This window comes from Sceloporus occidentalis, unplaced genomic scaffold (assembly GCF_023333645.1).
Source record: "Sceloporus occidentalis isolate IW3139 unplaced genomic scaffold, rSceOcc1.0.p SCAF_1, whole genome shotgun sequence".
NCBI lineage: Eukaryota > Metazoa > Chordata > Lepidosauria > Squamata > Phrynosomatidae > Sceloporus > Sceloporus occidentalis.
Genome location: NW_028316981.1, coordinates 152990030 through 153004289, shown reverse-complemented (window position 1 = coordinate 153004289; position 14260 = coordinate 152990030). Strand labels below are relative to the sequence as shown.

The following is a 14260-nucleotide window of genomic DNA, read 5'->3' as shown; positions in this document are numbered from 1 at the left end:
TATTTATTGTCCATGCAGAAAATAAGGAAACCTTATCTGGAGAAAATACACAGACAAAATCAGTAAAGGGGGAAATCAAAGAAGATGAATCAAGTAAAAAATGTGCAACTTCTCTTATCCTCTTTGAAGAGGTAAGGCATATAAATCAGAGATGGGCAACTGTGCAGGGGGCAGGAGCCTGTTCCCCCAACACCCACCAGGCAGGCTGTGTCACCATTTTGGCTGATTTTCAACTAATTGAAAATTAGTTGTGTTACTGCTGGCCACCATTTTGGCTGATTTTCAACAATTTTTCTTTAATTGGGGATTTTGGCGGGGTGGGGGGCTTTGTTGGCTCTGCGTGGTTAAGGAAAGCAAACTGTTCCAGGTTTGGGCATTTTGGCAGCTTTTGGGTGGATTTTGTAAAAACTTTTGCCCCAAAATCATCCTAGGAGGGGGGATTTAAATCTTGTGGTCTGGAGGGCTTCACTTAGGAGTCCCAGGGACCATATTCTGGTAGCATCCTACCAAAGCATGAGTTAGATTCCTCACATGGAATATAAACATGTTATTTGTTTTGTCTTTGCTGAACTGATGACAGAGCAAAACAGAGTACTACTTCAGAGTATGTGTTCAACAGAAGATGTAGTAGTAGACTTTCTGGTTCCATCCAGAACAAATAATGGATTCTGAGCCCATGAAACCAATGTCCCTAAGGTCTCCCTTGTTCAGCCTTCTGTTTTCCGTCTACTTGCTTTCTTTCATTTGTATACTATCATAAATGTTCACAAACACCATTGGAAGATCACCAGTGGCACATACATATTTTAAATCAGTTTATAAATAGGTGAGAACTCATTCAGTTATGAAGATATTTGGAAACCAGAAAGAGTCTTCTTGGTGCTCTCAAAACATAGTAAAGTAAAGTGAAAAATATAGCCATTCAGTTCTTCATATTTATAAACAGTTAGATTTAAGTGCTAATCTGTTCTCCAAATAAATTTTGTATTTGTTGTAATGGTTTTGTGTTAACTGTTTTCAAATTTTATAATTGTTTAATTGCTTTTTCACTTTTATAAGCTCTGAATTTTTTAACTGTTATAAGCTGCCTTTAACTGTTGTAAACTGGGAGAAAGACAGGGCAGTAATAACAACAACAACAATTCTTCATAGTATAATTTGAATTCTTCATAGTATAATTTGATCTAGAACACCACACATCCAACTTATTATTATATTAATGTTAGTGTTAATATTAGCTTAAAATATTTTAACCTCATACATTGGAAGGGCTTATGTTGCTATTTCTATGCTAATTTGCAAAGTAGAAAGCAAAGACAAGAACTGCACAGTAACTAAGCACTTTTAACTTTTCATAGGTTGATATAATCTTTGATGAAGATGTTGGTTTTCTAAATGCAATAAAGACATTCATGACAACTACCAAGAGGCCTGTAATTCTTACTACTAATGGTGAGCATTATTTTTAAGTGTCTGAGTAGTTTGTGAAATGTCTTAAAATTATATTGAACTCACATTTGAAAAAGGCTTGGGGATTTAATTGATTTAACTTAATCTTTTATATTCAAGAGGCTATTTCAGGAAATGTAAACATAGGGCCTGAACAGGCAGGCCAAAATAAAGCTGCTTCGGGTCACTTTGGAGATATCCTGTTTAAATGATGCCGGAGGCCGGAAGCTGCGCCAAAGCCACACTCCAGTTCTAAGGACTGGAGCACAGCTTTGGCACAGCTTCTGGTCTCTTAAGATGCATGTGTTATTTAAATATAATACCTCCAAAGTGACCCAAAACAGCCTTATTTTGGCCTGTCTGTTCAGGCCCCTAGTTATCGTACTCTTTTCTCCAGTTCAGTAACCCTTTTGTAGCTAAGTTAATGAATGTGAATTTTGGACTGTATATATTTGCAACTGAATTCCTTTCTTGCTTGTCTGTTTCTTCTCTCTTATAGACCATCTTATTTTCTGATACTATTTCTTGCATCCTTTTCTCTTTGTATCTTGGCAGCACTTGTTCCATTATTCATTTAAGAGATGTTTTCTCACATAGTAATTTGGACTTTGTGTAGGATCATAGGTCATGGGAGGAGAGAAATACAGAGAGCCCTTGGTATCAGCTGGAGTTTGGTTATATCAAAATCTATGGAGTGTCAAGTCCCATTATATACAATAGAGTAGTAAAATTGTGTTTCTTATAAAATGGCAAAACCAAGGCTTGCTTTTTGGGCTTTAGATTATTGAATATTTTCAAGCCATGGATGGTGGAATCTGTGGATAAAGAGGACTTAGTATATTGGAAGAGAAACAATGCTTTTGTAACAAACAATTGTTGTTATGTGAGCCATTAATTATACCAAAAGTCAGAGTTCAGTAATGCCTTTATTAGACCCACTAAAATATAAGTCTTGATAATGCTACTAGATTCTTCCCCATCCATTTTCTTTTTTATGGCAAATCCAAAGATATTTTTCTACCTGGAGCCTGCATTCACTGCTATTACTGGTATTACCACTCCATGAAAGAATAATCTGTAGTAACTGGGTTCCACATAACAGCCAATCAAATGTACCACTCTGCAAGTCTGAAAAGAACATCCCTCTTATATAATCATAGAATCATGGAATCATAGAGTTGGAAGAGACCACAAGGGCCATCCAGTCCAACCCCCTGCCATGCAGGAAATCTAAATCAAAGCACCCTGACAGATGGCCATCCAGCCTCTGTTTAAAAACCTCTAAAGAAGGAGATTCCACTACAGCCCAAGGGAGTTTGTTCCACTGTCGAATAGCCCTTACTGTCAGGAAGTTCCTCCTAATGCTGAGGTGGACTCTCTTTTCCTGTAGCTTGCATCCATTGCTCTGTGTCCTAGTCTCTGGAGGAGCAGAAAACAAGCTAGCTCCCTCCTCAGTATGACATCCCTTCAAGTGTTTAAACAGGGCTATCGTTATCACCTCTTAACCTTTTCTTCTCCAGGCTAAACATCCCCAGCTCCCTAAGTCGTTCTTCATAGGACATGGTTTCCAGGCCCTTCACCATTTTGGTTGCCCTCTTTTGGACACGCTCCAGTTTCTCAACATCCTTTTTAAATTGTGGTGCCCAGAACTGGACACAATATTCCAAATGGGGCCTGACCAGAGCACAGTAGAGTGGGAATATTACTTCCCTTGATCTAGACACTATACTTCTATTGATGCAGCCTAAAATCGCATTGGCTTTGTTAGCTGCCACATCGCACTGTTGACTCATGTTCAATTTGTGGTCTACTCGGACTCCCAGATCCCTTTCACACGTAGTCTCATTCAGCCAGGTGTCACCCATCCTATATCTGTTCATTTAATTTTTCCGCCCTAAGCGCAGTACCTTACATTTCTCTGTGTTGACATTCATTGTTAGCTTTGGCCCAGCTTTCTAATCTATTAAGGTCATTCTGAAGTTTGATCCTGTCCTCAGGAGTATTAGCTACTCCTCCTAATTTGGTGTCGTCTGCAAATTTGATAAGTATACCCCCAATTCTGTCATCTAAGTCATTGATAAAGATGTTGAACAGCACTGGGCCCAGGAAAGAACCCTGTGGGACCCCACTGGTCACTTCTCTCCAGGATGAAAAGGAGCCATTATTGAGCACCCTTTGGGTTTAGCCGGTCAACCAGTTACAAATCCATGTACCAGTTACATTGTCTAGCCCACATTTCCCTAGCTTGTTTGTAAGAATGTCATGGGGAACCCTGTCAAAAACCTTACTAAAATCAAGATATACTATATCCACAGCATTTCCACTGTTGCTCTGATGAAAACCTCTCTGTTGGAGCCTCCCCCAGGCTCTTAAAAGCCCAAAGTTATTTCACGAGGTGGCCCTGTTCTTCTTTGTGGTCTCTGCGAATCACACAAATGGGTTAGTCTGTGCCTATGCAAAAAGCTTCAGAACCTTCTGGAACCACTAGGGAAGACTTTTTGGTGGTAGCCCCACCCATCTGTATACAGTGCGCCCACGTCATACACTGAAAGCCGTGCATTGAGAAAGGGCGGCGTGTCCGGTAGGGATGAATGGGGCATGCGCGTGCTGCCACACCACCACATGCACAAGCCCCATTCATTTAAATGGGCCTTGAGCATAGGCGGTATTTGTTTTACACTGGGGAGTCCGGAATAGATCCCCCATGTAAAGAAAGGGCGAACTGTATATATTCTTAGCATTCCCACTCTTTCCCCAGTTTCCTTCAGTCCGCCCCATGAGCAGCTAGAAGAAACCTTTGCTGGAAATCGCTCTATTCTCTAATGTTTTGGTTTTTTTTACCTCGGATTGGATCTCATTACTGTATTCGGATTTGGATTGGATTTATTCACTGAGGTACCCGGGCTCTGCCCATTTCGCGCCACTGTGACTATTCAGGAATCATGTTCTCTTACTCCTTTAAGAAATGCACCCAGTGCAGTGGTAAAAATCTGGGCCAGGACGGACACTCTCACTGTCTGCTCTGTTTGGGGGAAAGCCGTAACATCTTGGTCTGCGCTCATTGTAAAGCATTTACTCCTCAAGCCTGCAAGAACAGGGAAATTTGACTTAAATCAGTTCTGTGTTCTCAAATCCTGAACCCCACTACTTCCACTGGGGGATCCAAGAAGTCTTCCGCCGTGGATTCTGTTCACAAAAAGCCCCAGGAAAAAGACTCTCCCCATGAGCCAAAATCTAAGCGTTCTTCAAACTGCAAACAACATCAGGAGAACCACAATTCTGAAGGTCCCCAAAATGAAGATGATCTATGTAGGGCTCTCAGGGTTCTGAGAAGAAGCATAAAACCCCTTCCACCAAACGTGGCACTGACAAGGATGAGGTGCGTCAGGCTGACCAAAAAGGCCTGAGCCTCAAACCAGAGTGTCGAACCCGACACGACCAATAAGCCGAAGAAATCCATCCCAATGGCTTGAGCTGAGGACAACATCCTGGAGAAACTCGATCAGAATACCCTTCCCAGGGAGGAAACACCTGCACGGGTTTAGCGGTTGCCTACCCATCCCTCAATGTTACTGGGTCGACGTGGGATCTGTGTCAGAGGGTGAGATCCATGACACGCCCCCCCCTCAAAACACTTGACCTCGTGGCCCTTCCAGCCAGGAACTTCGACTAGGACGCGGGAGTGACTATCTGCCTCCCAGGATATTTTTTATGTAGAGGAAGAAGAGGAAGCTGATATTCACAATCACACTGATCCTTCATCCCATGATCTCATTTTTGATTATTACATAGGTCTATATTATATGCCACTTGACCTTGCAGATATCTGCAATGGTTGATTCCTCTGGGACTACTGGGCGGGGAGGAGCCATTTCCCTGCCTCAGCTTCTGTTCATGTCACCACTACATCAACTCAAAACCAACCAGCTACGACCACATCCCAGACTGCAGCCAGGATGTTCGAGCAGGATCCTCCTAAAGTTCTCCCTAAGGAGCGCTCAGCGCATTACAAGCCTCTACTGAGGACCCCTTCTGATACTTCCTTGGCATCTGCTGAATCCGACTCGGCTTTTTACGATCACACCCCGCCGCGCTTTCCTGCTCAGATGTTGGTCATCCATGACTCGGCCTCCCCAATGGACATTGGCCAAAGCTTGTCAGTCTAACCCATTTGTGTGATTCACAGAGACAACGAAGAAGAACAGGTTGCTTATCTGTAACTGGTTCTTTGAATGGTCATCAGTGAATTCAGACAATAGCCCTCCTCCAACCACCATCTTGAGGGGGAGAGAGGCCCGGCCTGGAAGACAAAGAGCCCTCCTCCAACCACCATCTTGAGGGGGAGAGAGGCCCGGCCTGGAAGACAAAGAGCCCTCCTCCAACCACCATCTTGAGGGGGAGAGACGCCCGGCCTGGAAGACAAAGAGCCCTCCTCCAACCACCATCTTGAGGGGGAGAGAGGCCAGGCCTGGAAGACAAAGAGCCCTCCTCCAACCACCATCTTGAGGGGGAGAGAGGCCCGGCCTGGAAGACAAAGAGCCCTCCTCCAACCACCATCTTGAGGGGGAGAGAGGCCCGGCCTGGAAGACAAAGAGCCCTCCTCCAACCACCATCTTGAGGGGGAGAGAGGCCCGGCCTGGAAGACAAAGAGCCCTCCTCCAACCACCATCTTGAGGGGGAGAGAGGCCAGGCCTGGAAGACAAAGAGCCCTCCTCCAACCACCATCTTGAGGGGGAGAGAGGCCCGGCCTGGAAGACAAAGAGCCCTCCTCCAACCACCATCTTGAGGGGGAGAGAGGCCAGGCCTGGAAGACAAAGAGCCCTCCTCCAACCACCATCTTGAGGGGGAGAGAGGCCTGGCCTGGAAGACAAAGAGCCCTCCTCCAACCACCATCTTGAGGGGGAGAGAGGCCCGGCCTGGAAGACAAAGAGCCCTCCTCCAACCACCATCTTGAGGGGGAGAGAGGCCAGGCCTGGAAGACAAAGAGCCCTCCTCCAACCACCATCTTGAGGGGGAGAGAGGCCTGGCCTGGAAGACAAAGAGCCCTCCTCCAACCACCATCTTGAGGGGGAGAGAGGCCTTGCAATTTTTGTATTTTATTGCAATTTTACTGTACACCGCTATGATCATTGCGGAATAGCGGTCTATAAATATTATTATTATTATTATTATTATTATTATTATTATTATTATTATTATTATTATTACAAATCCCTCCCATCCTTCTCTCTAGTTTTGTCCTGCTCATAATTCTTATGCATGCTACTTTGTGGCATTTTTAGAAACTGAGGAAAGAGCGGGAGTGCTAGGAATATATATACAGATGGGCGGGGTTACTACCAAAAAGTCTTCCCTAGTGATTCTAGAAGGTTCTGAAGCTTTCTGCACAGGTGCAGAATAACCCATTTGTGTCAATTCACAAATGACCACTCGAAGAACCACAGTTACAGGTAATTAACCTGTCCTTTTTCTTCTTGAGAAATCATCTGTCTACTTCTCTGTACTGCTCCCTGGGGAAACAAATTATTCGGTTGGTTTACTTCAAAGCAGCATGTTGAACTTGCTTCTTCCTGCAGCCTCATCCATTGTGCTCTCTTCCTTTCTCTCTCTCCCCTCCTCCATTGCCAACCTTACAAATTTGCCTGCTCTTCATCTCACTTTATCATCTTTCTTTCCAGTGTTGAACTACACCCAGTAACTCACTGACTGATTTTTTTTCCACTAGCACTTGTGCAAATGTTTGTAGAGCAGTTCTAGAAGCTGTCTTCCTATTCAGCAACTATTTAGGTATAAATAGCTTCTCTTCCCTTCTTTCTCAGCTTGCCTTCCTTTTTTCCAGTAGCAGTTTGTAATTATTGCATACATAAAGGTTACATATGTTGTTGTTGTTGTTGTTGTTGTTGTTGTTGTTTTTAAAGTAATAATTTGGGGAGTTAAATATAGTCATGCATAACTTACTCATAATGTACTCTTACATATATTTAAAAGAATTGACCAATAATTGCACATTTAGCTTATGTGTTAAATTTAAAATATGTATTTATATATTCCAGCAAATACATATTCCAAAATTTAACCAGTGAGTTCCAGTATATCATAAAATTTCTTACCCCCCTCAAAATTGGACTGAATATGTTTTAGTTGTATACCATATGTATACAATATTATCCAACCAGTCATTTATTTGTGGATCTTAGGCTTTTTCCCATTTATAATGCAAAGAAGTAACCTTAATGGTACTATGTAAAATAATTGCTGCAATAATTTCAACAGCTTTCATCAAAAATTGTTGAATATTTCCAGGTACCATAAGGGCAACATTGTAATTTACCCTTTTAGGTGTTGCAATTTCTCTCCTAGGAGAGGAAAAATAGGTCATAAAAAGCCTTACCAGTGACTTTTTTTTTTAGATCCATCATTTGGTTTAATATTTGATGGCTGCTTTGAAGAAATCACTTTTAGCACACCTTCCTTGGTAAGTCTTTCACATTTGAATATAAGAGATATTTAACTTCTAGATTTATGAAGTTTATACCTCAGTATTAGAATTACCCATTGGAAGGGTTTTCATTTCAATTTCGTGTGGTAAATTAATACTTCTAAACCCTCCATATTTTGCTGTCCACTAATCACTCTAACAAAGATCTCATGTCCTATCTTGATTTTATTTCTATCTAAAGACCATGTTTTTCTGAGAAGGTAATTTATACATGGCCAGGTGTTCTGTTAGTATATTTATCATATAAGAGTAAATAGTTTGTAATTGTTAAGAAAATCCTCCTCCTGTGTCTCACTAGTGATATGAGTAATACTACATGAATGACTTGCTTTTCACAGGAACAAGACCAAACACTGTGTGTGTATATCTATCCCTAGTGAGCTTCTTTGTTTTAAAAGATGAAAGCTTTTTAGGTTGTTTGGTTTTAGTTCAGAAGTGCTCCAGTTTACAACCAACCTGTGTAGTGTGGTTACGAGCATCTTACAATTCCCATTTATTTCATTTGGCTGAATTTAGTCCAGCCTCAGTCATTGACAGTCTTATCAAACTGAGCTAGGAGGTACCATTTCTTGAAGAATTGTACTTTTGTTACAGTTTTTTTTTAAGTAAGCATTGCTAATTTTTGAATCTGTTTTGATTTAGATAAATGTTGCCAGCTACCTCCAAGTTCTCTGTTTGGGTGAGAACTTAAGAACAGATATAAAAGATTTTGCTGCCTTGTTAACTTCAAATAATTGTGACATCAGGCAGAGTATTCTACACTTACAGTTCTGGGTTAAGAGTGGTGGTGGCTATTTGAAAGAAAAGGGGTTGGCCCTACAAGGTGAGTATGACCCAGTTAAAATACTAATTTTAAAAAAATCTGTGATATTATTCTGAAATATTATTTAGTTCATTTTATTAGACTGCTGCAAGGCACTCTACGTCAGGGTGCTCTTGAAAGCAACATGAAAATTGTAGCTAGATATCTGACTGGAATCCATATAACATTGGTTTTAAAGGAATTGCAGTGGCTGCCAATATACTGCTCATTTGAATTCAAAGTGCTAGTGATAACATTTAAAGCCTTAAATGGTTTAGAACCTTGTGCTTGAGAGAGCACCTCTCCCTTTATATGTTTGCCTGAGAACTGAGATCTGTTGAATGATCTGTCCTCTGTATCCCACCAATGTGTGTATTGCACTTTGGGAGGACATGGGTCAGGGCCGTTATGGAATACTCTTCCCTCAGATTGGTGCCAGTGCTGGTGTGATTCCAACACCAAGTCAGAACTTGGTTTTTATAAGAGCATTAGAGTCTAATTGATTTTACCCAGTTTGCATATGTGCTGTGATTGGCACTATTTTAAATTGTTTTAACTATTTTTAAATTGTCTTCCTTTAAGTCAGTGATCTCTAAATTGTTTTGGGCTGCTGACCCCTTTCCTCTTAGGTGACAACCCTAGTGTCCCCAAATACTTGTTCTTGATTTTAGGTCTACTGCTCTACTGCAGATTTAAAACAACCAGTCTTGGTCACTGCTCTCTTTGCAGCCAGTCACCTTGAGAGCAGCAGCTGAGCAACTGGCTGAGCAGTGACCGAGAAACCACTAATCCATGCTGGCCAGTGCAAGCAAGAAGCTTCTTCGTCACTGCTCAGCCAGCTGCTCAGTTGCTGCTCCCAAGGTGACCAAGTGCAAAGGGAGAAGCTTCTTCCTGGCAAGGAAGGACTCTTAAACCTGTTTTGTTGGGGTGGAGAGGGGAGCAGCTGGTGTGTATATCGTTGGTTTACAGAGGCCAAATGGGCTGGACTGGAGATTAACGTGGACAGGGAAAGGGAAATGTTTTAATTACAGGAGCCACTCCAAGGGGAAGGACTCTTTCCAAGAATCAACCCAATACTTCTGCACCTCCTTTCCCAGAAAAATGTCTTCCCCATACAGCTATATCTCCCCCCCCCCCCCCAAAACATTATTTCTCTTACTACTACTTCTCTTGGCCTGTCTGATGAAAGAAAAGAAGAGAAACAACATAACTCCAACCTGCCAGTCATGTCCCAGCAAAACTCACAAATCTTAAGCAAGGTCGCAAATTTGAAAACTCCTTTTTGCCAGCACTTCTCTCCTATTGCCACATGCTCCAACCCCTTGCTCCAGTAAGTCAGTCTGTCCCCAGATGGCACTGCTTCAAGCCATGGAAAAGATGCCCTGTGCCCAAGCCTAGCAAGAGTTTCCTGCCACTACTAGCAAAAGATGTGGCTAAGGGAATGAGCTTAGGCAAAGAGCAGGAGACACCACCACATGAAGCAATCAGTAAGGTTTCATGGTAGGTTTAAGGAACCCTGAAAAGAAGCTTCATGCAACCTTTATCCCAATCATGGTCCTAATGGCTGCTGGTTCCCCTTGTCTTTCTTGCACATCAATACTTTGACTGAAGGACCCCCTGCACCCTCTTTTCCCCTCACTCCTCCCCTGCTGTCCCAGCAGGGGTATACTGCCCACTTTGGGAATCAATGGTTTAAGTGCTGAATTATTTAATGCCGTGCTTCTTAATCTATCTGATATGGCACACCCAGGAAAGTTTTCCCCCCCAGTATGCCAGAGACAGACCTTGCCTTTGTTCCTTTAGGATAAAACTACTTATTTCTTGGAAACTTTCTATGTACTTGCAACCAGTGGTTTGCAGACTGGCACCACTTTCTGTAGCACTGGTTTATATATTTTTTAGTCTTTTAGAATTACTCTCATTGTTTTAGATTATCCTAGATTGGTTTTCTTGTATGCTGCTGTAATCTGCTCAGATTCAGGATGGAAAATAAATATTTTAATAAAATAAAGAAGGAGAAACTACCTGTACTACAGGCTGGAAATTTAAAATTGGATATAATTTCTCTTGTCTTTAAACACATCTTGAGACAGGGAGAAGTAGAGCCAAGAGAACAGAAAGAAACATGCAGAAATGCTATAGTACAAGAGGGCTGCCAGCCTAAACAATTCCTGTACGGAACAGGAATATCCGTGGGTGGAGGTAATAAAAACTTCCCCATTGATCAAGGCTGAACTTAAAGCCACTGTCCATCCCATCAGGGGTGGAGGACCCATTAGAATGGTCCGCCCTTGAAGGCTAATGGAACCAATTGGATTCCAGAAAGCCTTGGAGGGTTCATTGGTTGGTAATGCCGGTGTTTCTGTCGAAGCTTTGGAATAACGATCCTACCAAGTGTCCTTGCCAGCCCGGTTCAAACCGCCGACTATGGTATACAGAAGAACTCAGAAAGATATACAGTATAGGAAGTAATGCTATTCATTCTTATATTTAGGAAAGAAATGTTGATTAACAATTGAAAAATTAGATAAGATAAACAATGGATACCAGTAAGGAGAAGAGAAGAGACTAGGCTAATTGGATCGATCACAGTTAGGGGGGGAAAGTGGGGAGCCATTATAGTAGCATGGTGGTGGAAAGGGGAATTTGTTACGTGGTGGTTATATTCTATGTTATGTATGTCTTTGATAATTATTAATAAAAAAATTAAATAAATCAAGAAAGAAAAAGAATGGATGGGCAATTGTAGAATAAAGTTTCACTGAAGGGAATTTAGATTACAAAAAGCAAATTATTGAATGAGTTAGGGTAAAACCTGGAAAAAAGTAATCAGGTTTGAAAAACTATATTTGAAATTCCACTAACAATCATGTTTTGCAAAAAGAAAGAAAGAAGGGAAATGCTATGCACCTATCATAGAATATCTGTTCTATAACTTCAACTTGAGATTCTTGTGCCTAGGGCAAGGGAAAGAAACAAGTGGCACTGAACAGGGTGTTTGCATCAAAGAACCAACCACCACCAAGATCAGGAATCCTGACCCTCTTGTGAAGATTCCCAAATGTAACACTGGCTGCATTGAGAACATACTTGGCCTTACAAACATCTTTTTGCCTTCAGAAGATCTGTTTTCATTTCTTAAGGTATTTTTGAACTGTTTCAAAATATTTGCATGAAATGAGCTACAATATTTATGAGCAAATGGGAAGAAATAAAACATGTGATGTTGCTATTCTGGATTCTAATTGTTTTCATTCAATTCCTTTTTCTCCCCCCACCCCAGGTTTTCCATTCTCCAATGGTCAGTATACATTTAGTGGCCAGTAAAAATTCAGTGTCTCTTTTTGACATTATCTCCTCCTTCAAATTCTTTCTACAGCTTTTTTTTTTAAATACACATTTGTGATAACGTCAGACCAGCAGATCTCTCTCTTTTGTGTGTGAGTGTTGCCACTTTGATTTCATTAGTGATAAGAATCTAAGCCAGGACATTGGAAATAGAGGGAGTAACCAGGGCTGGTAACAGAGTGTTGATGTGTAGAGTCCTTGTCTTCAGGTTTCCATCCTTCCATCAACAGTTTGTAAGCATGTCATGCCCACTGAACACATCTGGACCCCATATGGTTTTATTTTAGGTGGCTGGGCACTGAGATTAATAAATCTTGGATTTATCTGTTTGGGCAGCTTTCTGTCTCTGAGGATGTTTTTAAAAAATAGCTTCTCATTGTACACTAGTAAAAAAGTTATTCAGAAAACGAGATGTTTATCCTTTTATATCTGTCAGCCTGTCTTCCTTTGGCCTCCTTTCTTACCACTGCATTTCCTTCCAGCTGATTCTTTATTTTGCTCTAAACAGTCAGCATTCCATGAACACTAGTATGCTCAATCCTTATTGGGTTTCCTCTTCCTAGGGTTTCTTTTGAAAAGCGTTTTGATCTTCTGCAAACTTTAGGATTGCCCTGAGTTTGCTAATGCACATGGATATTTTCTTATATGTGGGTATTGCTGTTTTGGCTACAAATGTGGCAGCACTCAAATAACTGAATGCAAGAGACTGAATAATGCTATATTTTCTTTTGCAAATAATACTGTTTGTTCAGTACTTCTGTTTTAACAGGCATCTCCCCTACAGCAAACTAATAATTACTAACAGAACAGAACAATTATAGCACATTGCTGTATGGCATTCTTAAGACAAACAAACAAACAATATTTAAAAAATGATGTGCCATGATTTTTGTAGTTGTTACCCAGCCTCAGACAGGAGCATTCTTTGTTGTTTGTTGTTAACCTTTCTCGAGTCAATCTCAATCCATGGCGACCCTGTGAATGAGACATCTCCAAGACTCCCTGCCATCCACTGCTCTGCTTAGTTACGGCAAATACATACACGTGACCTCCTTAATAGAGTCCATCTATCTAGCATGTGGCCTTCCTCTCTTTCTATTTCCCTCCACCTTTCCCAGCATTATTGTTTGTTCTAATGAGTCCTCTCTTCTCATGAAACGTCCAAAATATGACACCCCTAAGTTTTATCATTTTGGCTTCCAGGGACATTTCTGGCTCAACAGTCTTCTCCAGCACCACATCTCAAATAAATTTCTATCTTCCTATCTTGTTTCTTAATTGTCCAGCTCTCACATCCATACATGGTAACAGGGAATATAATGGCTTACACTATTCTTTTATGCTCAGTTGTATATCTTTGATTTTAGGATCTTTTCTAGTTCTTTCATAGCCATTCTCCCCATTCTTAATCTTCTGATTTCTTGGCTGTAGTCCCCATTCCTATGAATGTTTGCTCCCAGGTATGAGAACTCTTTTTACTGTTTCTGTTTGTCCAGGTTCAATTTGTGTAGATTTTCTATGGTCATTATTTTTGCATTCTAGGGGTTGGTAAATTTCTCCTGGCAGTAAGGCAGAACTGCTACTGTTCTTACAACTCCACCAATAAGGAAGAGGTACAGACTATGGCAGCTGCTATTCTTACTGCCCTAAGAAAATTACTTGGGCTGCAGCAGAGTTGATTCTCCCAAGTTGCATCTGCTGCTCCCTCAAACTGTCTCTCTTAGGAACCATAGAGCCTGATATTCAGGAAATAGCTGTTTCTATAGAGCAGAGCCAGCTGCTAGTAATTATTAAGCTGTGGGCTGTGCCAATTCATCAGTATGTCCTTCCTTGGCTTCCAAAGAGATTACAGTGGACCCTTGTTATACGCTGAGGTTTAGTTCCAAGATCCCCCGTGTATAACAATGACATAGCAAAATGGTGTCCCTTATAAAAAATGGAAAATCAAGGTTTGATATTTGAAATTTATACTTTTTTTGAACGCTTTTGAATGCTTGAATCCGTGTATAAGAAATCAGTGTATAAGAAGGGCCAACTGTATTTGGACAGGAGACAGATACATCCAAATCTGCCTTCCTGAAAAGATGGTATTTTTTTCTCAGCTTGGTGCACCAACTTCTCCTCCAGCAGCAGTGTTCTCCCAGCTCTGCCAGTGTTGGGTG

At 41.3% G+C, this 14260-nt stretch overlaps 1 protein-coding gene across 2 annotated transcripts in view; it reads left to right on the top strand.

The window, feature by feature from the left end:
- Nucleotides 1-14260, top strand: part of ATAD5 (ATPase family AAA domain containing 5) — a 52591-nt gene that overhangs the window by 32815 nt on the left and 5516 nt on the right. For both annotated transcript variants that reach the window (XM_089478044.1, XM_089478036.1), the window contains 5 exons: nucleotides 19-131; nucleotides 1359-1452; nucleotides 7860-7924; nucleotides 8591-8771; nucleotides 11712-11893. In XM_089478044.1, the coding sequence (XP_089334170.1) occupies nucleotides 19-131; nucleotides 1359-1452; nucleotides 7860-7924; nucleotides 8591-8771; nucleotides 11712-11893 (635 nt within the window). The remainder of the gene's footprint in view (nucleotides 1-18; nucleotides 132-1358; nucleotides 1453-7859; nucleotides 7925-8590; nucleotides 8772-11711; nucleotides 11894-14260) is intronic.